The sequence below is a fragment of the Anabrus simplex genome, chromosome 1 (genome assembly GCF_040414725.1).
Source record: "Anabrus simplex isolate iqAnaSimp1 chromosome 1, ASM4041472v1, whole genome shotgun sequence".
Lineage (NCBI taxonomy): Eukaryota > Metazoa > Arthropoda > Insecta > Orthoptera > Tettigoniidae > Anabrus > Anabrus simplex.
Window position 1 is genome coordinate 559252318 of NC_090265.1, and position 25883 is coordinate 559278200.

The 25883-nt window shown below is 40.7% G+C and overlaps 1 protein-coding gene across 1 annotated transcript in view; it reads left to right on the forward strand.

Annotated features, from left to right (window-relative positions):
• The window catches only part of LOC136857138 (trypsin-1), a 58723-nt gene that overhangs the window by 12226 nt on the left and 20614 nt on the right, over positions 1-25883 (forward strand). The window contains exon 3 of the mRNA XM_067135549.2: positions 19166-19260. Coding sequence (XP_066991650.2) covers positions 19166-19260 — 95 coding nt within the window. The remainder of the gene's footprint in view (positions 1-19165; positions 19261-25883) is intronic.

Consider the following 25883-nt stretch of genomic DNA (forward strand, 5'->3'; position numbering starts at 1 on the left):
GTGCATTATTTATGGTAATTTTAATCTCGTGTGTGTGAAGGGTAGTGTTTGGATGAGTGAAATTTTAAAAATGAAAATGTTATCTGTGAAAATGAGTGGCTAAGTGCGAGGTTGCTGGAGATGATGTAATCAGAATGCTGAGAATGTCACCAATGTGCAGGTCTGTCTATTTTATATTATGTAGTTAGTTAGTTAGTTCCTGTCTGTCCTAACAAAATTTCCAGATGATTGTCGGGTGATATGCGTAATTATCAGGCGAAAGGCGTTGTAAATTTTGGTCAGCGTGTGAAATTTTCAGTGTGTAAATTTCATGTCAAGAACGGTAAAATGCGACGCTTAAAATTTTGTGTTGAGTTGAGATATCATTCAAAGTGCGGATTTGTGAACGTTATAAGTGTAAATTTGTCGTGGCGAATATCGTAAATTCAGGTGTCAGTTGTATTCAAAAAATGTTGGTCAATAATAATAATAATAATAATAATAATAATAATAATAATAATAATAATAATAATAATAATGTTTACCACGGGATAAGGAAATTCCTCTCTGTTAAATTACATTTAACCAGTTATTTCGACAAGGATCGTAAGCATATTTAGATAATGTCAATAAAATTTGTTAGAGTCTCAGTCGTTAATGGGAAGGAAATTTTGAGACATCGTGTATACTTGAATTGCGAAAGGTCGGTGTGTGCTCTTGGATTCTTGAGGTCCGAAAGTCTTAATAATAGTAAAGTAAGAGATGTGTCTAATAATGGTTGTCGTTCTCACCAGGGGATCGAAGTATGAAAAAGGGTCGTGAAGGAAAAGGGATTGAAAGCGATGGATTTATACGTACGTGGAGATGAGATGGAAGTAATGCCGCTGGGATAAAGCGAGGAGAAAGTGTGTTGAGACAAGTTGTATTTTTGTAGAGGAAGTATTTAGAAACAGGCTGTGTGAAACAGGCTGTATTGTTTTCCGCAATCAATCCGAATTTGAGACGACTATGGTGTGAATTTATAGAAAGATTCCAAGTGAAAACGACTCTGGTAAATGTTAAGTCTGGGTAGTAAACATCCAGTGATTTTTGTTACGAAAAGCCCGCATGGATGATAAGATAATGAACGATCTCCAGGATCACAGAGCACTTTGGACACACGGTTGGGTTATATTTAATTTGTTCATTGGAGAGGTCATGGATAAGATGGTTGGAGTTGATGATAGGCGATCTGAGAATTTCGAATGCGATGGTGATGATTATTATTTTGAAGGCGTCCACTAAAAGGGTACCCGTGTGTTGGGAATTTTCATTTGCTTCCCTAACACGTCAGTGCACAGGCTGAGATTGCGTTCGAGGTGGAGAACCGTTCGTCACGTCTATTTATTTTTTGAGTTCACATATTATAATGATGTAGACACTTACTGTACTTTTCGAGAGGTAGACACTTGCTGTATTTCGACTTGCATTCATTTGATAATAGAGACGTGGGTTCCGTCGTGCGTATTTGTTTGACGAAATCTAGTGTTAAATATCAGAGTTGTTTGAGAATTGCATTTCGCCTGATATGTTAAGGGAGACGTAGTACGACCCACTTTGACGCCCGACGATAGATTTAGGACGTCACGTGTTTATTCTTGGAGTCATTGATGATGAGACGTCCTAGTTCACGCCCGACGATAGGACTTGGAAGGCATCATGTATATACTGATTAGGTTTAGGGTGTACAGATTTCAAGTGAGCCCGACGATAGGTCTGGGATGGTAGCTGTACACACTCAAGTCTCAGTTCAGATTTCTTTTTCTTTTGTTTCTTTTGTGAAGTGGCCTGGTTGAAGGTAGCCATTACAGTGCGATATGATTTATTGCAGAGGGTCTATGCGAAGCTCTCATTGAGATAACGGGACTGCTGTTGACAAACGAGGGCTGTCCAAGTGTGGGACACCGACCCGATCTAGATTATATTTTTACTGTGTTTCTTCGTGCGTGTTAAGCTGTATGACTTCGAGGTGTTAATTTATTTTTTTACGGACTTTATTGTTTCCTCGTCTTGACGTCCGTTTTTCATTGATAGTGTGCATATTGACACTTAGTGTTGTAGAATGAGACTTGAGTTGCGAATGCGGTTTCGATTCGTCAGCCAGTAATTTTATTTTATATTTTAATCTTGTCGTATTTTCATTCGTATTCATAGTTAGAATAAGTAAGTAATCACTTTACCAGTAGTGTGTTGGGACAGACAGTAAATAGAGAGATCTGTACTGGTAGCATTGTTGTCAAGGGAAAGAATTCCTTAAATTTGTAGTAAATTTTAGCGTGGACTGGTAAATTTATTAAGCATAATAAACCCATTTCTAACCTGAAAATCGGTTCAATAATAATATTTTCAAGTGACTTTTCACTTTTTGATTAACTTCAGTGTTTGGCATTTCTTCCAAATGCATGATTAGTAAGTGTTTCCTGCATTTCGCAGTTTTGTTCCTTTAGAACGACTTAACGTAAGATCCTCCCGGATCATGTTGGTGTTGGTTCCTTCCGAACAGTTGTTTGGGGTGATGCACGTTTAGCATCGGGACTACCTTATCACTTAAGGGTGTCATGAATGACAAATATATGGTGGAATTTTATTTCAATTGTGAATGATGCCATTAACTTGTAGTGAACACCATGCTTTCCTACAATATTTCGCAACCTATCCAAAGCAACTGATAGTCAGTTTGGTTCGATTAAGGGTCCATTCGGCGGATGTTCCGTATCCGTGAAGGGTATTTGACTGGTGGATAACCTTAATTAAGAGAAAATCAGGCGTTCTACTTGTTGAAAGTCAGATTTTCCACGGATCGTGTGGATTAACTCTCAGTTCTCGTTTGGAATGATAGGTGCCCGGTTTTCAGGTCTTCCCTTTTTCAGTTTTTCGGTTTCGCTGTCCACTAACATATTAGCTTCTCTGAAGCAACTCTTCGACATTGGAAGAAACGAAGTGACGTTATGTAATGTGACTGTGTTAGGAACTTTTCAAAAATCAATAATTAAATGTTTTTATGTTTTGTGGCAAGAATGCATATTAAATTAACGATGTTATCGTGCTCTTTCAGTTTAAATAAAAGTTAGTAAGCACATTTTTGCTCCTCATTTCAAGTAGTTAGGCTTTCTTCTGAACCCCATCGTTTGGTTAAGATCGTGACCGAATTTATTCCCGCAACGACCCAAGATTTAAGAGTTCTAAATTGTTCTACTATAGCAGCCGTGGCCGACCAACGATGGAATGGTAAGTTCAAGGGTTCAGTAGAAGTGGCGCCATCAACTTTGGGGCCTTAATGTCACGATAACGATGAGGAGCCCAAAGTCACGATAACGATACGATGCCACGATAACGATAATGAAATTATCCATTGAAAATAAATGTTAGAAAAATATAAAATAATGTTGAGGCCTAAGCCACATTATAAATAATACAAGCGGGTGAGAACTATGGCTGAGCCACAGTTAAACGAATTATGCCCAATGAGAGTGCTAGATATTAACACGTTTAATGAGGAGCGTAACTACTTGGTAGATAATAATAATAATAACAGTCACAATGCATTTTAGGAAACCAATACTTAAAGCTGTATTGAAGCTTATGTCATGTTGCCAATATAAATTTTGGAAGTGGTAACGCTGAATTACATTCAAAGTTTATGCGTTAACATGTTCTTCATTTACTTAATTTACGGAAGCGAAACTATTTGGGATATTTATCCAAAGTAACTTATTAACTTCAGATTTTCTTTTTATTAAACGAGTTTGTGATACCAGCCATGTAAACAAAATTTTATAAGACAACTGTTGGAATGTTGTCAGTTTCGGTATTAAAGTATAATAGCGTTTGTATGTGAAAACGCAGTAGATAGTGAATTCTTTCCTTAGTAGTTTGGAGTATTCTGGTTGCATCAACAGCCAGCGTACTCATTATTGTATTCTTTGTGGTATTGTGAGATGGAAGGTCAGGTGACCGTGGATCTGCTAAAGCAGATGATGGAGGACATGAAAGTTCACAATGAGATGTTAAATATTAAGACAAATGAGAAGTTGGATAGTAAGATAGATAGTTTAGATAGTAAGTTGAGAGAGGACATGAAAGTCCAGAATGAGAATTTGAGTAGTAAGATGGAGGATACGAAAGGGCAAATGTTAGAGAGTTTTGAATGTAAGATGGAGGACACGAAAGTCCAGAATGAGAATTTAAATAGTAAAATGGAGGAGTTACAGTCTAGTTTGAAAGACACTAGTGACGAGTTAAAGAGTAGTATTGAGGATACCCAGGCTAGGTGTAAAGAGTCTAGTGATGAGTTGAAGGCTGGATTGAAGAACGTAGTTCAGGAGACACACACTATGTGCACCGAACTTAAAGAGGAAGTTAGGGGTGAGATAGGTAAACTCAACCAGCGTTTTGATGATAGCCGAGTGGAAATTAGGGATGAAATTGACAAACAATTTGCGGAAGTGCAGGTCAATTTAAAGAACGATTTTGATAAACAATTTTCCAAAATCCATGACAGTTTAAAAACCGATATGGACAAGCGTTTTGACGAAAGCCACGACATGTACAGTAGGTTATGTGATAGTCAGGATGAGATGAGAAAGGAACTTGACAAGCATTTACTGGAGAGCCAGGCGGCGCATAAACAGCTGATTGACAGTCAGGTTGAATTTAAGGACGACATTACACAACAGGTCGTAGAGATGCGGATCTCCAGTGATAAGGAAAAGGGGAAAACGCTAACCATAATAGAGGAACAACGTCAAATATTATCTGCGGACATTCAGTCACTGAACAACAAGGTAGATAAAATTAGTGTGGAATTGGAGAGTCAGGTATTGTCAAAAACCGAAACCATGGAGAAGAAACTGTTGCAAGTTAATGAGGAAGCAATTAGTAAACTCCAAGCGGCTAATGAGGACTCCGAAACTTTAATTAAAGAAATTCAAGAGGAGTTAGTTGAAATGAAAAATGAACATACCAGGGAATTCAATGACAGGCAAATTAGTATAGAACAGGACTTAAGGGAAATCACGTCAGCCCAGGAAGAGACAGACAAGAAAGTTGGGTTCATTAAGAGCGAAGTGAGCAGTTGGATTAGCAGCGTGGTAGATATGCAGTCCAAGGTGGACAAAGTATTAAGTCAAACCTCGACAGCTGTTAATTCTGACCTCAGTGGTCAATTGCCAAATATCAGTCATGTGAATAATAACGGTCAGAGCTCAAATGTAGATACCAGTCGATCTCAAGGCTCAGGGGTCACAAACGTTATTAACATGATCAAGTTACATGAGGACCAGCCCAAGAAATTTAATGGAGGTCCACATACCACGCCGAAGGGATTTCTTAAGGATCTCAGGGAGTACATCCGGGACGCCAAGATTCCTGAGGAACGTCAGTTGAGGGTAGCTGAAAGATATTTAGAGGGGGCACCACTTTTATGGTTTAAAGGCTTCCGATACCACTTTGATACCTTTGATGAATTCCAGAGGGCGTTTCTCAATAAATTTTGGAGTACGGAAATTCAGCAGAGTCTTAGATTAGAGCTATACTCACGTCGGTATAATGCAATAGGCCCTACAAAGTTCAGTGAATACTTTATTGCACAAATGGTAAAGTTCAGAGAACTTGAGGCGCCGCCCTCGGAGCAAGAGTTGGTACAGGCCATCCAGAAGCAGTTACCTCCCGAAGTACAAAGGATGCTCATTGCATCAAAGGTAGAGACCCCCATGCAGGCAGAAATGATCCTTAGGCAATTGGATCATACCCATAATCAAATAGCACCCAGAGGGGGACGATCGCACGAGCAACATGTAAATACTGTTAGCCAGGTCCCAGAGGGAAGTCAAGAGGTACCTGAGCAGGGGAAACCACAGCCGACTGAGCGGAGGCGTGAGTTTCGGAATAACTGGGAACCCTCGCATCCACGAAATGAGGATTGGAAAAGGCGTAGGGGTAATTGGAATTATCCACAAAGGAGGAACCCTTACTGGAGGCGATACGATGGGGACAGAGAAAACCAGAGGAATTTCAGGAATGGACTTAATAACCGCAGGGACTGGGGAAATAATCGAACCCAGAACTTCCGCCGTGATGAGGATGAACGGTACCGTGAACGTGTTCAGTACACCGACGGGTTAAGGAAGGACCACGAAAGGAAAAAATGGCAGGGGGCTATACAGCGCCAGGACGTCAACACCGATTGTTTCGGGGCTGAAAGTCTGGAATTCCAGAAGGCACATAGGCAAGACCAACGAAACTCCGGTCTGAACCCGTTTGCGCCGAATTTCGAGCAAGAGTCAATGTCGACTCTTGATAGAAAAAAAAAAACTTCAAATTCCCAGTAGGAGATTTTTCAGAGTCTCTCATCCCAGATTCTGAAGAAGAGACGTCAGATGAGTGGGTGGTCGCACAGATAGATTCGTGGATCATTACCTCTGATGACTTGGTGGAAGACCACTTAAAACAGGAGAGCAATCAAGTAAAGAAACTGCCTTTAATAAATGTCCGCATCTGTAATTTTCATGTCAAAAGTTTGGTAGATACTGGGGCCAGTATCAGCCTCATCTCCCAAGCTCTTTTCGACGATTTGAGACAACGAAATAAATTGCCAATTATTCCGGTGTCAAATGTAAAAATTCGAGGGGTCATTCCTGACAAAATTGCTGTTTGTAAGGTACAAACTTATTTGGACGTACAAATTGGAAATTCAACTTTCGCTCATGCATTCGTAGTCATGCCCAAAATGCACTACAATGTAATTTTAGGGGCTGATTTTATCCGTGAGACCAACGCAGTCATTGACTTGAGCAGGAACCAGATAAAGTTCAGGAAAGAAGAGGGAGCAGAAGTCATTACACTAAACGAGGAATTGGGAGAAGATAGAACATTAGAATATGGCGAAGAGGAGGCCCAATGTGTAGACTTTGTAAATTCACTAGAGGGAGTCGCTGGCGAAATTAACAGTGTAGATGACGAAGGGATTCATCGTGAAGAGTTACATGACGTCTTGGAAGCTGAGGTTGACACTGATTACGAGGCCTTAATTGGGTTAAAGGTCGCGGAATGCCCTGGTACTGTAGAAGAGAAGGAAAAACTTAGAGCTCTCTTAATGGAATATATATCTGTGTTCGATTCCAAACCGGGTCTAATCCCTAATTTCACATATGCACTAGCTGTTACGGATTGGACACCGTTTAAGAGGAGACCGTACCCTATACCGGACAAGTATTATGCGCAAGCTGCAAAAATTATTAAGGAAATGGAGGAGAACGGGCTAATTTCCAAGCAGCCCACTCCATATTTGAATCCGTTGGTCGGGGTTCAAAAACCGGACGGGTCTCTGCGCGTGTGTTTGGACGCTCGTGCCCTCAACGAACGCCTAGTCCCCGAGCATGATCATGCCCCTCCTATTAAAGAGGTTATTAAACGTTTTAGAGGAAAATCACGTTTTATTAGCGTTGATTTGACGTCCTCATATCATCATATCGGTTTGGAACTCAAGTCTAAATTGTTTACTGGCTTTTTGACCAACAGACGTATGTTTTCAATCGTCTCCCCTTCGGGTTGAAAAATGCCGGTGCAGCTCTCATACGCGCCCTAGATCGATGTCTAACTGATGAAGTTAAAGCCGCTACAACTCGGTATGTCGATGACATCTTGCTAGCTTCATCCAGTTTTGAGGAAAATATCAGGGATTTGAGGAAACTACTGGAGAATTTAAGGGCATCAGGTTTCAAAATCAACTTGAAGAAGTCACATTTTTGTCAAAAGGAAGTCCTATTTCTCGGCCATGTCATTGATGGTGAGGGAGTTCGCCCGAACCCGGTGAAGCTCCAAGCCATAGACAAGTTCCCAAGACCGCTCAAAATTAAGAACGTCAGGCAATTCCTTGGAATGTGCAACTTTTTTTCGGACCATTGCATGAATTACACGGAGGTTGTAGCCCCACTTCAGAGCTTGCTTCACAAGAACAACAGGTGGAAATGGAGTCCCGAGCACGAAGAGGCCTTCCGGAAGACCAAAGAGCTCTTGCTAAACAGCGTTAAGCTAGGGTATCCGGATTTTGAGAAACCCTTTATTGTACAGACTGATGCATCGACCGTAGGAATCGGGGCACTCCTATATCAGGAATGTTTGGACCAGCCTCATAATAGGAATTACTTATCCTTCTATAGCCGAAAGTTGAGATCACACGAAGTCAAATACAGCGTGACCGAATTGGAAATGTTGGCTATTGTTCAGGCATTGCAACATTGGAGGAAAATGATTTATGGTTTTCACATAATCATTAAAACCGACCACAAGGCGCTGACCTTTATAATGAAAACAGCTGTTGCTAGTGAACGAGTGGCTAGGTGGGCCCTGTTCATACAACAATTTGACTTCGAAATTGAGCACTGTTCCGGAAAATCGAACATCTTGGCAGACCTGTTAAGCCGAAACCCTAATGAGGAAGAACACGCCGTGAATCATTTGGACTTAGTTCAGGAAGACCACGATTTCCTATCAGAGTTGAGACAACTGGGAGACTTGCAATTGAGAGATCCTTTCTGCGGAAAAATGATTTCTTTCCTCCGAGGGACACTTCCGGCTGACGATCCACGGTACTTTGCCATCCAGAAATTGTCAAATAACTACTTGTACGTGAATAACATGTTGGTAAAATTCGTGGACAGCGATCACGTGAAATCCCGAATTTTGGTACCACCGCAGCTTCGAAAGGGATTGATCTGGCACGTACACAGGGTTATTGGTCATGGAGGGATTGATAAGGTTGTGTCAACCATCCAAGAAACGTTCACCTGGGTAAATTTGAGGGAAAATGTCAGAGACATCATCATCACCTGCGATACATGCCAACGGGTTAAGGCAAACCCTTATCTGATCAGGCAGGCGCCTATTCCTCTCTTACCTTCACAACCTAAAGAGCTGTTCGCGATGGATATCTATGGGCCGCTCGTGAAAGGAAAGCGTGGGAACAAGTTCGTGCTGGTAACCATTGATGTTTTCTCCAAATATACGACTCTGTTTCCCATGCAAAAAGCTAACACCAAGCTAGTTTTGAGGTGTATTTCCCGAAATATCATTCCGGAAATGGGCACACCGAAATTTCTCCTAACAGATCATGGTCCCCAGTTCACCTCTGCACAGTTCAAAACTGCCCTTCAGAATATGGAAATTCACCACATCCTGAGCAGCGTGAGACATCCTGAGGGAAATCCTAGCGAAAGGGTAATGCAAGTAATTGCAAAATTCTGTAGAATTTATTGCGCCCAAGAACATTTCAAGTGGGTTGATGTGTTACCCCTGATAGTAACTTGTGTAAATAACACCATACACGAATCTATTGGGAGGATTCCATCTATCGTGCACTTCAATAGGTATCCTGTGAGATCCTGGCATAGTGTAATCCAGTGTCCCATCGATCCCCGCCCATCACAGGAATTATGCATTCAAAGTACGGCAGAACATCTACGTCGGCAGGCAGACCGCCGGTTGCGCAGGGTGAGGAACCGGAGATTCCACCGTCCCTTAGAGGAAGGCGAATTGGTGCTTGTTAGGAGACCCATGATGTCAAAACCGCAGGAAAACATCTATGCTAAATTTGCTCCCATGTATGTTGGGCCTTTCAAGGTGGTCAAAAGTTTCAGGAATAATTCCTACAGAATTCAGAGTCTGGATGGCAGCAGCGAAGCTATATTCAATGCAGCCAACTTAAAGGTTTATCATAGAGCCGAAGAAAGAATTCCGCTACAGGATGACGCAGCCTTACCAGCTGGGGAAATGGTCACCGAAGAAGAAGAAGAAGAAGAGGTACAACCCGTAAATATGATCGTCACGTCGAGAGAAAGACAGGTCGAGGCACCACTCCAAGGACAGGCAAGCAGTGGGAGTAAAGAAAAGGAAGACGCTGAATGTTTACAATGTTCATTCTTAAGAGAAGACTTTGTTGATGACATCTGTAACGCAATTCTATTGTTGGAAGAAGAAAACAGGGAAATACGTGAAAGTAACAGAGCCCTACGTCAAGAGTGAGATCGGCTGGGAAATTTTACGTAGAATCATGGTTCATTTGTATCAAAATTCCCATGTATAATTTAGAATTTTGAAGGAATATATCTGTTTAAATATTTCCCCTTTCTGGGTAAATATTTCGTCGTTTGTAGGTGGATTATGAACCCATAATTCTACGGTGAGAAAAATTTTTATTTTTCACAAATATTTATTTGGTATTCAGAAACTACTGTATGGTTGAGGGCAGCCATTTTTGCGCTCCCAAGAGCCCGATGTTGCGTGGGAAGGTTCCCGCAAGGCGAGCTCGTGGATTGCCGGGACACCTCGGTGGAACTCGAGTGCCCGACAATTTTCTAAATTAATGAATTCTGCACAACGAGGGATTTTGACAAGATAGTAAAGGAAGAAAAAAATAAGCAAAATTATTCATACACCCTCTGTGAAGGTAGTGACACCAGGGACAATTTTAGATGCAGTTAAGCCTAAGTGTGTGTTAGCGTGAGAACGGCGAGCTAGTTACACGTGCCAAGGTCGTGGGCAGAAGAAAACGCGCGAAACGCACGGGCAGAAACAATTTATTTCTCCTGTTGTGGGTGTAGGAAAATTATAAAATTAACACCTAACATAAGTGCAAGTCTGTCCGGAGTTCTGGGACAAATCTTATCAAAATTGGTCTATTAGAAGCAAATTTGGCAGATTTCACAACCAAGCCTCATAGAGGGGATAGCGTCCTTCTGGAAATTATAAAAGAAACCCCCCATCGTAGATTTTTCAGTGTCGATCTGGAACTTGAAGCCGCGGGAGCTCGTGCCCGTCGTCATTAGAAATTCGCGCCAGATTGACCGACAATAATTCAATACATGTTCGTGGCTAAAGTCCATATATTAGTTAAGAAGAAAAGTGATTGGAGAAACTGTGAACGTTTGCAGACGAACTGGGAAGGTGTAGGCTGGTTGAAAATTACACAGCAGATTTTATTTTTATCATTTCCTGTACTCTTGTAAGTGAAGAAGGTCTGGGGGAAGCGATTCAAAATAGTTCTACTCCCTTATCGGCCGAACACCTGTTCTTATTGAAACAACGGGGAGAGAAACCACTCTGGGAGGCGCATCAGACAGTTAGAGTCGACTGCAGAACGAGGGAAGTTTGTGGTGCAAGTTACAAAGAAAGTGCATTATTTATGGTAATTTTAATCTCGTGTGTGTGAAGGGTAGTGTTTGGATGAGTGAAATTTTAAAAATGAAAATGTTATCTGTGAAAATGAGTGGCTAAGTGCGAGGTTGCTGGAGATGATGTAATCAGAATGCTGAGAATGTCACCAATGTGCAGGTCTGTCTATTTTATATTATGTAGTTAGTTAGTTAGTTCCTGTCTGTCCTAACAAAATTTCCAGATGATTGTCGGGTGATATGCGTAATTATCAGGCGAAAGGCGTTGTAAATTTTGGTCAGCGTGTGAAATTTTCAGTGTGTAAATTTCATGTCAAGAACGGTAAAATGCGACGCTTAAAATTTTGTGTTGAGTTGAGATATCATTCAAAGTGCGGATTTGTGAACGTTATAAGTGTAAATTTGTCGTGGCGAATATCGTAAATTCAGGTGTCAGTTGTATTCAAAAAATGTTGGTCAATAATAATAATAATAATAATAATAATAATAATAATAATAATAATAATAATAATAATAATGTTTACCACGGGATAAGGAAATTCCTCTCTGTTAAATTACATTTAACCAGTTATTTCGACAAGGATCGTAAGCATATTTAGATAATGTCAATAAAATTTGTTAGAGTCTCAGTCGTTAATGGGAAGGAAATTTTGAGACATCGTGTATACTTGAATTGCGAAAGGTCGGTGTGTGCTCTTGGATTCTTGAGGTCCGAAAGTCTTAATAATAGTAAAGTAAGAGATGTGTCTAATAATGGTTGTCGTTCTCACCAGGGGATCGAAGTATGAAAAAGGGTCGTGAAGGAAAAGGGATTGAAAGCGATGGATTTATACGTACGTGGAGATGAGATGGAAGTAATGCCGCTGGGATAAAGCGAGGAGAAAGTGTGTTGAGACAAGTTGTATTTTTGTAGAGGAAGTATTTAGAAACAGGCTGTGTGAAACAGGCTGTATTGTTTTCCGCAATCAATCCGAATTTGAGACGACTATGGTGTGAATTTATAGAAAGATTCCAAGTGAAAACGACTCTGGTAAATGTTAAGTCTGGGTAGTAAACATCCAGTGATTTTTGTTACGAAAAGCCCGCATGGATGATAAGATAATGAACGATCTCCAGGATCACAGAGCACTTTGGACACACGGTTGGGTTATATTTAATTTGTTCATTGGAGAGGTCATGGATAAGATGGTTGGAGTTGATGATAGGCGATCTGAGAATTTCGAATGCGATGGTGATGATTATTATTTTGAAGGCGTCCACTAAAAGGGTACCCGTGTGTTGGGAATTTTCATTTGCTTCCCTAACACGTCAGTGCACAGGCTGAGATTGCGTTCGAGGTGGAGAACCGTTCGTCACGTCTATTTATTTTTTGAGTTCACATATTATAATGATGTAGACACTTACTGTACTTTTCGAGAGGTAGACACTTGCTGTATTTCGACTTGCATTCATTTGATAATAGAGACGTGGGTTCCGTCGTGCGTATTTGTTTGACGAAATCTAGTGTTAAATATCAGAGTTGTTTGAGAATTGCATTTCGCCTGATATGTTAAGGGAGACGTAGTACGACCCACTTTGACGCCCGACGATAGATTTAGGACGTCACGTGTTTATTCTTGGAGTCATTGATGATGAGACGTCCTAGTTCACGCCCGACGATAGGACTTGGAAGGCATCATGTATATACTGATTAGGTTTAGGGTGTACAGATTTCAAGTGAGCCCGACGATAGGTCTGGGATGGTAGCTGTACACACTCAAGTCTCAGTTCAGATTTCTTTTTCTTTTGTTTCTTTTGTGAAGTGGCCTGGTTGAAGGTAGCCATTACAGTGCGATATGATTTATTGCAGAGGGTCTATGCGAAGCTCTCATTGAGATAACGGGACTGCTGTTGACAAACGAGGGCTGTCCAAGTGTGGGACACCGACCCGATCTAGATTATATTTTTACTGTGTTTCTTCGTGCGTGTTAAGCTGTATGACTTCGAGGTGTTAATTTATTTTTTTACGGACTTTATTGTTTCCTCGTCTTGACGTCCGTTTTTCATTGATAGTGTGCATATTGACACTTAGTGTTGTAGAATGAGACTTGAGTTGCGAATGCGGTTTCGATTCGTCAGCCAGTAATTTTATTTTATATTTTAATCTTGTCGTATTTTCATTCGTATTCATAGTTAGAATAAGTAAGTAATCACTTTACCAGTAGTGTGTTGGGACAGACAGTAAATAGAGAGATCTGTACTGGTAGCATTGTTGTCAAGGGAAAGAATTCCTTAAATTTGTAGTAAATTTTAGCGTGGACTGGTAAATTTATTAAGCATAATAAACCCATTTCTAACCTGAAAATCGGTTCAATAATAATATTTTCAAGTGACTTTTCACTTTTTGATTAACTTCAGTGTTTGGCATTTCTTCCAAATGCATGATTAGTAAGTGTTTCCTGCATTTCGCAGTTTTGTTCCTTTAGAACGACTTAACGTAAGATCCTCCCGGATCATGTTGGTGTTGGTTCCTTCCGAACAGTTGTTTGGGGTGATGCACGTTTAGCATCGGGACTACCTTATCACTTAAGGGTGTCATGAATGACAAATATATGGTGGAATTTTATTTCAATTGTGAATGATGCCATTAACTTGTAGTGAACACCATGCTTTCCTACAATATTTCGCAACCTATCCAAAGCAACTGATAGTCAGTTTGGTTCGATTAAGGGTCCATTCGGCGGATGTTCCGTATCCGTGAAGGGTATTTGACTGGTGGATAACCTTAATTAAGAGAAAATCAGGCGTTCTACTTGTTGAAAGTCAGATTTTCCACGGATCGTGTGGATTAACTCTCAGTTCTCGTTTGGAATGATAGGTGCCCGGTTTTCAGGTCTTCCCTTTTTCAGTTTTTCGGTTTCGCTGTCCACTAACATATTAGCTTCTCTGAAGCAACTCTTCGACATTGGAAGAAACGAAGTGACGTTATGTAATGTGACTGTGTTAGGAACTTTTCAAAAATCAATAATTAAATGTTTTTATGTTTTGTGGCAAGAATGCATATTAAATTAACGATGTTATCGTGCTCTTTCAGTTTAAATAAAAGTTAGTAAGCACATTTTTGCTCCTCATTTCAAGTAGTTAGGCTTTCTTCTGAACCCCATCGTTTGGTTAAGATCGTGACCGAATTTATTCCCGCAACGACCCAAGATTTAAGAGTTCTAAATTGTTCTACTATAGCAGCCGTGGCCGACCAACGATGGAATGGTAAGTTCAAGGGTTCAATACGACGCAGTGGTCACCCCTACTAAATTTTGTAAATGTGAGAGTACGACTAAAAGAGTCATTTGTTTTACTTTCCACTTGGATAAAATTGTGAAGTCTTGCGAGGGCCGTATAATGTTGTAAATGTTATTGAATAGGGTTCCGAAGTGATATCACGTCCAATGTAGATCGTCATCCGTGTGAGTGTACTGCCTGTATTTTGTGATGTCAAAGTAAGATGTTCATTCGACGTAAAATTCTTCTGTCTGCAATTTGACGTTAATAATAATAATCCATGGTTACTCATTTTCAATCGAGTGGAAGCGCGCTGTCGGGTGAGAACCTAGGGTGATGAATTTGGTCACGGAGAGAAACGTTTTTAATGCCCATTTTAAACTGTGTCTGACTGACAATAAAAGATCTAGTAGAATGTTTCAGTCATTTCTCGTAAAAATCAAGTTATTAAATACGATATAATTTATGCGAAGTTATTCATGATTAATGCATTGTGCGATCTTAGATGTCGGGATTTCTAGTGAGGATTTTATTCCAGTTCTTTGTCGATGATAATTGTGGAGCTGGGAAACAGAGGTTAGTTTTGTGAATCAGGTTGGACCTGTCATTGAAGCCGGGACCCGGAAGCCCGAGGAATGTTTTATATGAGTTGAGATGAGATGTGCGAATCAGGTTAGAGTCCTGTCATTGAAGCCGGGACATGATAGCCCGAGGAATATTTTATAATGTTTGGAATGGAAAGAAATTCATAGAAATCCATAGCGGTATCAATTGGCGACGCGTATAACTAGTGTGGGCATCTTGAAGCATAATCTGTGCATTTTGTTGGTTAGAATATCGTATTTGTTTAATTATGTCGGCAGAGTTTAAAGGGAGCATTTTGAGAAGCCAGTCAACTGTGAATAAACCAGGTGTTTCCTGTAACTGCCAAGCGAGCTTGGGGGGATGAGAGGCCTCAGCTGACAGCGGGGATATAACGGGACCCGTGTGGAATTGAGATTGTAATTCTCGGCCAGGGAAAACGTTAAAATGCTGGATTTAGTTGAAATTCATAGCCGGTAATGATCTAAGTATTGTAAAATACTGTAATTGGGGACGTAATGAACATTTGAAATCACGAACTTTGAGTATAAGGAACAGAGTAACCCAATTTCAGGGTTGTCCAAAATATAGAGCGATGGTCGTGATGATCGGTTTGTCTGTGAGGGGTGTGCAAAATTCATAATGGTAATGACGAGATATGACTTCGTAATTATATGGCGAGTTGTTTGGTTTGTGCGTAGATTATTAGGATATCCAAGTGTTAATAACGGTTAGGACTAGATTAGATTTTTAAGCGTGATATCACGAGACAGGATATATATAGCTGGACATGAATTATGTAAAATTCTTTTCCAGCCAGATAAACATCGCAATATTGAACTCACATCACAGCTGCGTAGAAATTTGTGAAGAAACCAGAGTCCGCGGAGATAAAATTTGTTGTTCGTTAATATTTCGTTAAATCATTTAAATTTATTTAATTATTAAATTCAGTGAAACCGCATGTGAAATAACTTTAATCAAGCGAATAACTTGGAGATGCATTCTGGAAATTTTAGTTTGTTTCTGGGGAATATAAAAATAAAGTAACGATTAAGGGGACATATCCGAAGGAAATGGATTTTTCTGCCACTAAGTTTGTGAGCAGTGCTATTGTTGTAATTATTGAACTTTGATAGATTGAGCAGTGAATGTGCTGGGGATAGTAAAGTGGAACTTTGGTCATCAACCGATGTAACTTACTTGTGTTTAGCCTTCAGCCTAGAAACTTGGATGGTCAGGGGGTCATCAACCTCAGTGACTTAGATTAGGGCCATATGCCATTGTAGCATCCTTTCCTTGCGGTCATCATCCACAATGACTTTAAAGTAACTTAGAAGATTAGATGTCGGTCCATGACATAGACGCAGGTCACATCGGTTCAATTAAGGGTCCATGCCGTAAAACCACTGTGTGGCACACACCGATTGGACGGCCTTAATTATAACCAGAGTCCAGAGTTCGTGTGACGAGAGCTGGACCATAACGAATCACTATGATGGTACATGTGGTCTCACATGGAAGCCGAATTTAAGGATTTCCAGACTTTCCTTTCTTAAATGATTAATAATTGAGACAATGGTTTCTAGTATGAATGCCCGTCAGGCAGTTACGTTAAAGTCTCACACCAGTGTTCTGACTTTTATGTAAAAGTGATTGTGGTGTCCAGTGGACACAATTGACTTCTCTGATACTGTTGACACACCATGATGGCTTCAGAATTTTCCTGAATAAATAGGAATCTTTTAAATAGACCTTTCATTCCAGTAGATAGATTAGAATTAATGAACCCTACCTTTACCTCAGCAAGTGACGAAGAACCCGAAACGACCCAAGAGACAGATCTCATGAACTTTGCTGATAGGTAAGGAAGGTAGGTATCCCTCAAAATGGACCTAAAGGGTTCAATATATATTATAAATCGCCAATATACGAGAAAATATCCTAGGACCAAATATGTAGGCCACTGAAAGTGCGGTCCGCTGGCGCGAACCGTTTGTCGATACGGCATACCGTTTCGCCACAGTAATTTTCCAAATGATCACTTTTAATGCAGAGCAACCGGGGGCTTGGGGACGGAGCGCCCAGCGAGCAAACTCGGTTCTTGTATATACAGTATAAACCCTTTTGTATGTAGTACTCTGTAGATCGTTACCGCTTAGGTGTATCAATTTTTTATACTGTAATGTATGTACTGAGTTGGCCTCACGATCTATGATAGCGTTTCTTCGTCTCACCCGCAGGCCCTGGGTTCGTTTCCCGACCAGTTCGGGGATTTGTATTTAGACCTGAGGATTGGCTCGAGGTCCACTCAGCCTACGTGATTACAATAGAGGAGCTATCTTACGGTGAGATGGCGACCTCGCTCTAGAAAACTAAGAATAACGGCCGAGAGCATTCGTCATATGCTCCATGCTTCACCTCGTAATCTGCAGTTCTTCGGACTGAGCATCGGGCGCTTGATAGGCCAAGGCCCGTCAGGCCTGTAGTGCTATGGGTTTTGAATTTATGTACTATATCTGACTTGATCTATTGCAATTGTATGTTGTTTAATGACAATACAACTATACTATTATTATTATTATTATTATTATTATTATTATTATTATTATTACTACTTATTATTACAACGAGATACTAAAATCGTCGTGCCACGTGAGTAACATTTATTGCAGCTCGGGACGTCGGCGAGGTAACAAATAGTGTGAGGTTTTGTTTGTCTTAGTTTGTTCTACAAATATACGGCAAAGAAACAAATCAAATAACGACCCTTTGAGAAAATTGTGATGCGAAACGTATTTTTCTGTAAAATATCACGGCATATGGAGAATAAATGGCCTCAACATTTTTTTTTTTTTTTTTTTTTTTTTACAAGTTGCTTTACGTCGAAACGACACAGATGTTTCATTGGAGATGATGGGATAGGAAAGGCCTAAGAGTGCTAAGAGTGGGAAGGAAGCGGCCGTTGCCTTCATTAAGGTACATCCCCAGCATTTGCCTGGTGTGAAAATGGGAAACCACGGGAAACCATCTTCAGGGCTGTCGACAGTGGGGTTCGATCCCACTATCTCCCGAATACAAGTTTACAGCTGCGCGACCCTAACCGGATGGCCCACTCATTCGGTTCAGCATCAAAAGGCTTATCGAGAGTGTCTCAAATTTAAAGCGTCCGAGTGACGTGACGCGAGTTTCGCTCAGCCCCAGATGAGCACTTCTACTGCCCAGTGGTGGAGAAAGAATTGAAAGTGATGCTAACTGGATCCTTTAATTCGACAATACTTGTCACATGGTAAGCATTTTACGTCACAAATTGCGGCCCTGACCTGGACACAGCGCCGTTCTAATATCTTTTTTTTGTCAATAAATATAGTTGAAGCGGTTTTTTTATAGTATTGGGCTAAATAGGAAACGTATACCAATTTTGTATCTAGCATCGTGCCTCAGCTTGCCAATATATATATTGTTGCACTTAGCCGAATATCGAGAAGTTTGTTATTATTATTATTATTATTATTATTATTATTATTATTATTATTATTATTATTATTATTATTATTATTATTTTAAGAGTTGCTTTATGACACACCGACACAGGTAGGTCTTATGGCTACGATGAACAGGAAAGGGAAGGAAGCGGCCTTTTTGAAGTATTTTTTCACTTTTCATATTTATGCAGTTGGTCACCCTAACTCTTCAAATCTAGCTCGATAGCTGTAAGAGCGGGGAGTATCCAGTATTCGGGAGATAGTGGGTTCGAACCCCACTGTCGGCAGCTCTGAAGATGGTTTTCCGTGGCTTCCCATTTTCACACCAGGCAAATGCTGGGGCTGTACCTAACGAAGGCTACGGCCGCTTCCTTCCCACTCCCAGCCCTCTCCTGTCCCATCGTCGCCACAAGACCTATCTGTGTCAGTGTGACGTAAATTGTAAAAAAATAAAATAAAAAAACCATTCAGTTTGAACTCCTGAAAATATTTGCCTTATGTAACCCCTAATATTTTCCCCTGTACCCTTCATTTGCATTTCTCTATGGGAAATACCCTTTTTATAAATCCCGAAGCTCCCCTCTCCAGCTTTACTCCAAAATGATTTTCTCGTAGAATTTATGAATTAACAAACATATGTGGTCATTGTTTCAGGCTTCAGTTCATGATGGCGACACTTACTTGTGCGGGGGAGTGATCATTAGCCATGACTATGTTCTCTCCTCGGACATCAATCTTGGTCGTCTTAGGTAAGTACTATCACATTTACAATACGGTTTTATGGAGAAAACTCGTTATGTTTTGTAACACTCCCACTTAGGGAACATTATCTTCAGCAGAAGTAAATTTAACGGTGAAGTACAACAAAGCTATGAACAAATCTTTATAATTTAAAGTGTTACAATATTTTTATGACAATGAAACGACACAAATTTGTAAATAAATTTTTAATTTATAACAAATTACACCGTCCGCCTCTGTGGTGTAGTTGTTAGTGTGATTAGCTGCCACCCCCGGAGGCCCAGGTTAGATTGCCGGCTCTGCCACGAAATTTGAAAAGTGGTACGTGGGTCTATTCAGCCTCGGGAGGTCAACTGAGTATAGTGGGGTTGGATTCCCTCCTTAACCATACTCGAAGTTGTTTTCCGTGGTTTCCCACTTCTTCAGCAGGCAAATACCAGGATGGTACCTAACTTAATACGACGGTCCCTTCCTTCCCTCTTTCTTGTATATCTCTTCCAATCTTCCCATCTCCTCCATAAAGGCCCCTGTTCAGCATAGCAGGTGAGGTCGCCTGGGAGAGGTACTGGTCCGCCTATCCAGTTTATCCCCTCGACCCAAATGTCCCACGCTCCAAGACACTGCCCTTTAGGAGGTGGAGGTGGGATCCCTCGCTGAGTCCGAGGGCAAAACCAACCCTGGAGGATAAACAGATTAATAAAAAAATTGAAAGAAAATAAAATATTTTATGTCGAGCGAGTTGACCGTGCGATTAGGATCGCGTAGCTGTGAACTTGCGTTTGGGAGATGATAGGTTCGAATCCCCCCGTCGGCAGGCCTTAAGATGGTTTTCACACCAGGAAAAATCTGGGCTGTACCTTAATCAAGGCCACGGTCGCTACCTTCTATCCTTCAGTCGCCGCAAACCTTCAGTGGGTTAATGCAACGTCAAGCCACTAGCAAAATAAGAAAAAAAAAAAAAAAAAGATTAAATTCGGACGTTATTTTTTATTAATGTTACGTAACTATTAACAAAATCCCACTTCGTCGCCGTGATCGTTTAGGTATCAAGACTTAATGGTTTGACACCCTTATTAGCCGGTTCGAGTCCCGTTGGTGAAAAAGAGGTAGGATAAATGGTAGTACACAATTTCTAATGACTAGTTTGCGTGCCAAAAGCCTGGTTTCCATTCCAAATATCTCTGCAGAATTCATATGGAGTGAAGGCATATCCGCTATTGATGGTGATTAGTCTCCGTCGGATCGCGACATTAAAAGTCTTGAGCGGACCCTTTGGTGTAATTCGACGGGGCCGCTGCTGGGTTTCACCTCCTCCATATCTATTAACACACATTGAAATGACTACGGCTTTTAGTGTCGGGAGTGTCCGAGGACATGGTCGGGTCTCGAGGTGCAGATCATTTGATTTGACGCCCGTAGGTGACCTCGTCATGATGAGGATGGAATGATGATGAAAGACGAGACATACACCCAGCCTCCGTGCCAGCGGAATTAACGTTACAATCCTCGACCCAACCGGGAATCGAACCCCGGTGCCCAGTGACCAACGACCAGCTCGCTAACCATGGAGCCGGACCACTGACCTCTATACCTGGATGGCTGGTAGCTTGGGTAGCAGTAAGCCGAATAGAAGATGACTGGTGTCGTAAGATGGCAGCGAGCGCACGGTGCAGTAGACCACGAGGAGCGCGCTTGCTTTGTTTATGCTTAGTTCAGTGACGCCAGGCCTCTTGATTGTAGTTCCACGAGTGTTCTGTGCTGTGTTATTGCAAAGTAAATAGTAGTCTATTTTACGAATTTAGGTTCGTTGCCTTGTAGTATGCTTGTGAATTACAAGATTAAATTTAAATATGTATGTGTTTATCTGAAATATGAATGAAGAAACATTCTACGGGGTATTAATATACCGCAGTATTCAGCTTATGGATGTACAAACAGAACCGATCAGCAGAAGGAGAAATCATTTCATCGGGGAGTTTTAATAATAATGTTATTTGCTTTACGTCCCACTAACTACTTTTTTAAGGTCTTCGGAGACGCCGAGGTGCCGGAATTTAGTCCCACAGGAGTTCTTTTACGTGCCAGTAAATCTACCGACACGGGGCTGTCGTATTTGAGCACCTTCAAATACCACCGGACTGAGCCAGGATCGAACCTGCCAAGTTGGGGTTAGAAGGCCAGCGCCTTAACCGTCTGAGCCACTCAGCCCGGCTCGGGGAGTTTTATACTGTACATAAGAATCTTCCTAGGGTAGTGTTTTGAGTTTTAGGTTTATTGTATCTTATTTTGCATATTCCGGGAGCAAAATGGCAATTAATTTTTGTAGGTTTCCTTTCTCGAGACCCGAACATCTAAGATCATCGATTAGGAGTATCAGGCGGGAGAATTTGGAGCCTTCTAAAACAGCTGTTCTCTGCTCGGATCACTTAGAGGAAGTCCGCCTCCGTAGCGTAACGGTTAGTATTATTAGCTACCGTCCTAGGGGGCCTAGGTTCGATTCCCGGTACTGCCAGAAATTTAAGAATGGCAGGAGGGCTGGTATGTGGTTGAAATGGTACATGCAGCTCACCTCCAATGGGGGTGTGCATGAAAAGAGCTGCACCACCTCGGGATGAGGACACGAGTTTACTTTTACTTAGAGGAAAACTGTTTTGATAGAAATGGACAAACTGTACACCTTAGAAGTGATGTACAGCCAACTGTTTTCAATTTTGCTGAACATTAACTGCAAGTAAAGATTTACTTATATATATATATTTTTATTTCTCATAATTAAACTGACGGTTTCGATGAAATAATTGACGTGACTTTATAACAATCTTAGAAAATGAAGTCTGGAGGAATTCTAGACCTTATTTACATCAGTAATAATTATGGGTTTCAGACACTGGAGTGGTGGGAGAAGGGAAAGTGTGGTGCGTGTTTGGGGCTATTCCATTATACTATTCGTGGTATTTAGGACTCTTTTAACTGGTGTTACATATTTCTGATGATGACTATCAATATCGCTTTGCTAGCTGAATTTAATTAAAGAGGTCTGTAATAGTACATTAAGCTGTAGGTAGGCCTAATGTGATATATTGACTAGTTTTGAATATTTGCTGGTTTTATAAATGTGTACATTTGCTTCAATGATATTTAAATTTGATAATATGCGCGTTATTTCTTGGAAACAGGAAACAGAAATTCATTATCAAGCACCGATTACGATATGTCGAATCTAGGCCTGTATATTGAGCTACGTATATAGGTACATCATTTTAAGAATGCATAATTTCGTGGCATACATGTATACAATTTACAGCAATGTTTCCAGAAACTGGTTTTCACTCGTATTGTGTTACCGATCGCTAATTGCATGTATTCAGCACCTAAGTTAATATTTGCCGGCCGTTATTATACACTCATTTTTATTGCTATCCCGGAGATTTACTGACCTCGGAATGACGTGTCAGTGATCCTAATGTCCTTATGCTTTGAGTGAACATGTCTCTATATTTTTAATTATTCCAATGCGCCATTAATTGCGACTTAAAATTGACTATATTATCATTGCTTCCCCATAAGGAGAGCTCGAGGTTGGGTACGCCAACATGGCGAACCGCGCGTTCAACTTGGCGTACTTTCTCCTGCAGCGGAGACCTGCCATCAGCGATCCATGTATAGAGATCAGTGAGCCGGACATTACACACAAGCACACGCACACAGGTCGATCATGGTGTCAACAAGAAAAAGAGGGGGCAACTAGACGTCACTACTGATTGTGTTTATAATACACACATCAAGAAAAGTTATGCATCACCCACCAAACAAAAGTTCTGAGACATTCTGTACAATGTTGAAGATATACTTCAACAGTAATGCATCTTCCAGTTTATTGACTACCAAAACCAAAGAAATCACTTCGACTGTAAACAAACAGAAGCACAAATTACTTTTCTTGTGCTAAGCCCCCTGTTTAGTAACCTTATTCATTACAGAGTACCATGTCCCCTTGCATGAATACAAGCCTGCACCCTACGTAGCATGCTTCCTACGAGTTCATTTAACCACTGCTGGTTTAATTTATCCTATTATTCAGTGGCATTCCTGCGTAACTCCCATAGATTTCGTGGCGGGGCACGACGTGTACGGTACGCACAGCTCTTTTCAATCGATCCCAAGCATGTTCCACGGGATTCATATCGAAGGGGCAGGGAAGATATGAAGGCCAATCGAGTCGGGTAATACCGGCACGATTGATGAAATAACTGTCGATACCTGCACGATGGACGCGGGAGTTGTCATCCATAAACTTGAATTCTTCCCCGAAATGCCGATGAAAACATTCAACGATGGGTTGGAGAAAGTTATCCCTGTACTGGGGAGCGGTGAGTGTGCCCAGGATGGACAACAATGGCGTCCGACGTCCTCACATTGATGGCATCCCAGAACATCACTGATCCATCACCTTGCTGTGTTCGACAGATGGGATGACTGGCGTGCAGCATTACCAGGTGCCCTCAACACACGTTGCTGACGGTCATCGGGTATCAGTGATATGTGGCATTCGCCTGTGAAGACAACTTTGTGCCAATTTACCAAAGTCCATTCTTGGTGATTTTGTGCCCATCTGTACCGTTCAGCATGGTGTGTAGGTTTAAGGGTCGGGCCCCGCTATGGCCGTCTAGAATAGAGAGAGGTGTTGTGGAGTCTTGTTTCGTACAGTTTAGCATTGTAATGTAATGTATTGTATTGTATTTATTCTTGAACATAACAGGCGTTCAGCCCCTAATACATGTTCACAATAAAAAACAACTTACAAAAACAGGAAAAAGGAACAAAGAAAAACAACAACACGAGACTCTTAGGGCATGCCATGAGGTTCATCATATACTCCGGAAACGTGACACTCCCTAGGGAGGATCACCACAGCAGTCATTCTCAGTCCCTGCATGCCACGTCCATCGACCCCGCTGGATAAAAAATAAATAAAAATAAACTACTGCTGTCCGGCCATGTCATCATTCCTGGTGAGAAAATGACCGCCCTCCCATGATGTCACGATCGGCCCTATCCGTGGGGCCCGTAAGACGCCCCCAACCATCCCTACCACATGACAGTGCAGCTTTCTCACCATTCCATTAGCAGTCGAACTTGTGAGGCTGTAACAGCTCTCCTACTGTACCCCGCCTCTCTCCTTCTCGTTCCGCATATATCTCTCTTTTATTTCTAAGGGGTAGGACCATCCTAGCCCGTCCTTTTCCGGGAATGTCCTGCTCTCCCTTACCAACTACTCCTTACTGCACCCTACGGGTCAGGGTAACCACAGTAATTCCCAACTAGTCAGTTAAATATATCTCAGGGTATCCATGCCTTCAGAAAAATGGTTAATTTTTCTATGTTTGGTTTTACGTGTGTCCGAGGAGAAATAACGGTACCGTATGCAGTTCAGAGGAAGTAACGATGTCATACGCGTCTCAGAGAAAATTATGATACCATACGCTCAGTAGTTGTTTCGTGAACGCAAACTTCAGTCATCCTTTAAAAAAATATATATATATATGCGCACAACGAGAATCTTACACACTAACTAAAACTATTAACTACCAATATAAATGAAAACTCACTTCATTATATAAAAAAACTAATCAAGAAACACATTTATTAAATTGTCAAGTTTCGCAAAAGAAATGGTTAATATCAGGTATGATTCATAAGTTTCAATTATCAACTTAATAAATAAATATTTTAATCAGTGAATCAAATATGTTAGGTCAGCGCTGCCTATTTTCTAAACTAAGCTTTCATCTTAGTACACTGAGTAACGTATTCCTGAAATGAATTATCTTTCCTTTAAAAATTACATTTGGTCATTTAAATATATTAAATCACAGTCTTTTGGCCACGGTCGAAATTCGTTATATCAACAAATTATTCCATCAGTCATGGTATAATTATATACCTCATTGAAAATACAACCATCACGTTGTTGAAGTTTCTGCTAAACTGAATTGAATTTAAATAATATGTCCTGAATACAAATATCAGTGACCTAAGTTATGATGAAAAGTATCTGAGTTCGTTGGTGCAGGTTAACGTGAAGAAAATGAAATATTGAATGACGCACTAAGTTCCACGGTCCTATTGCCATTTAAATTACGGCTCCTAACTAAGTATTCGCTCTAATAATATTCATATTAACCAAAACATCAATGATATCCTATGTAAATGTCAAATAAATTCCCTATTCTAGCTAAATAATTTCTTATGTATCGTATTCCAGCTTGATATACATACAGCCAGTAAGCATTTATCATATATAGGTGTGCTAATGCCAACACAAAGATATTTCGACACTACATTACGTTACTACTTGCATACAAGCTTATTCTTCCATGCAATATCCATTCATTCAGAATATGACATAATCATGTATTCATTTATTCATCACCGGTTGTTATTCCTGTCAAACCACTTTCACACATCATTAAAATATACGTAATATTATTGTTCGTACCTTGCTGTAGTTCCTCGCTGGGGCATACTTATATTCTGTAATGGCACTGCATGTGCTCCAACATCACATATTAAACATTTCAAATACGCTTTACTTCCTATTACTCTGCGCAATATATCATTTCAAATACTA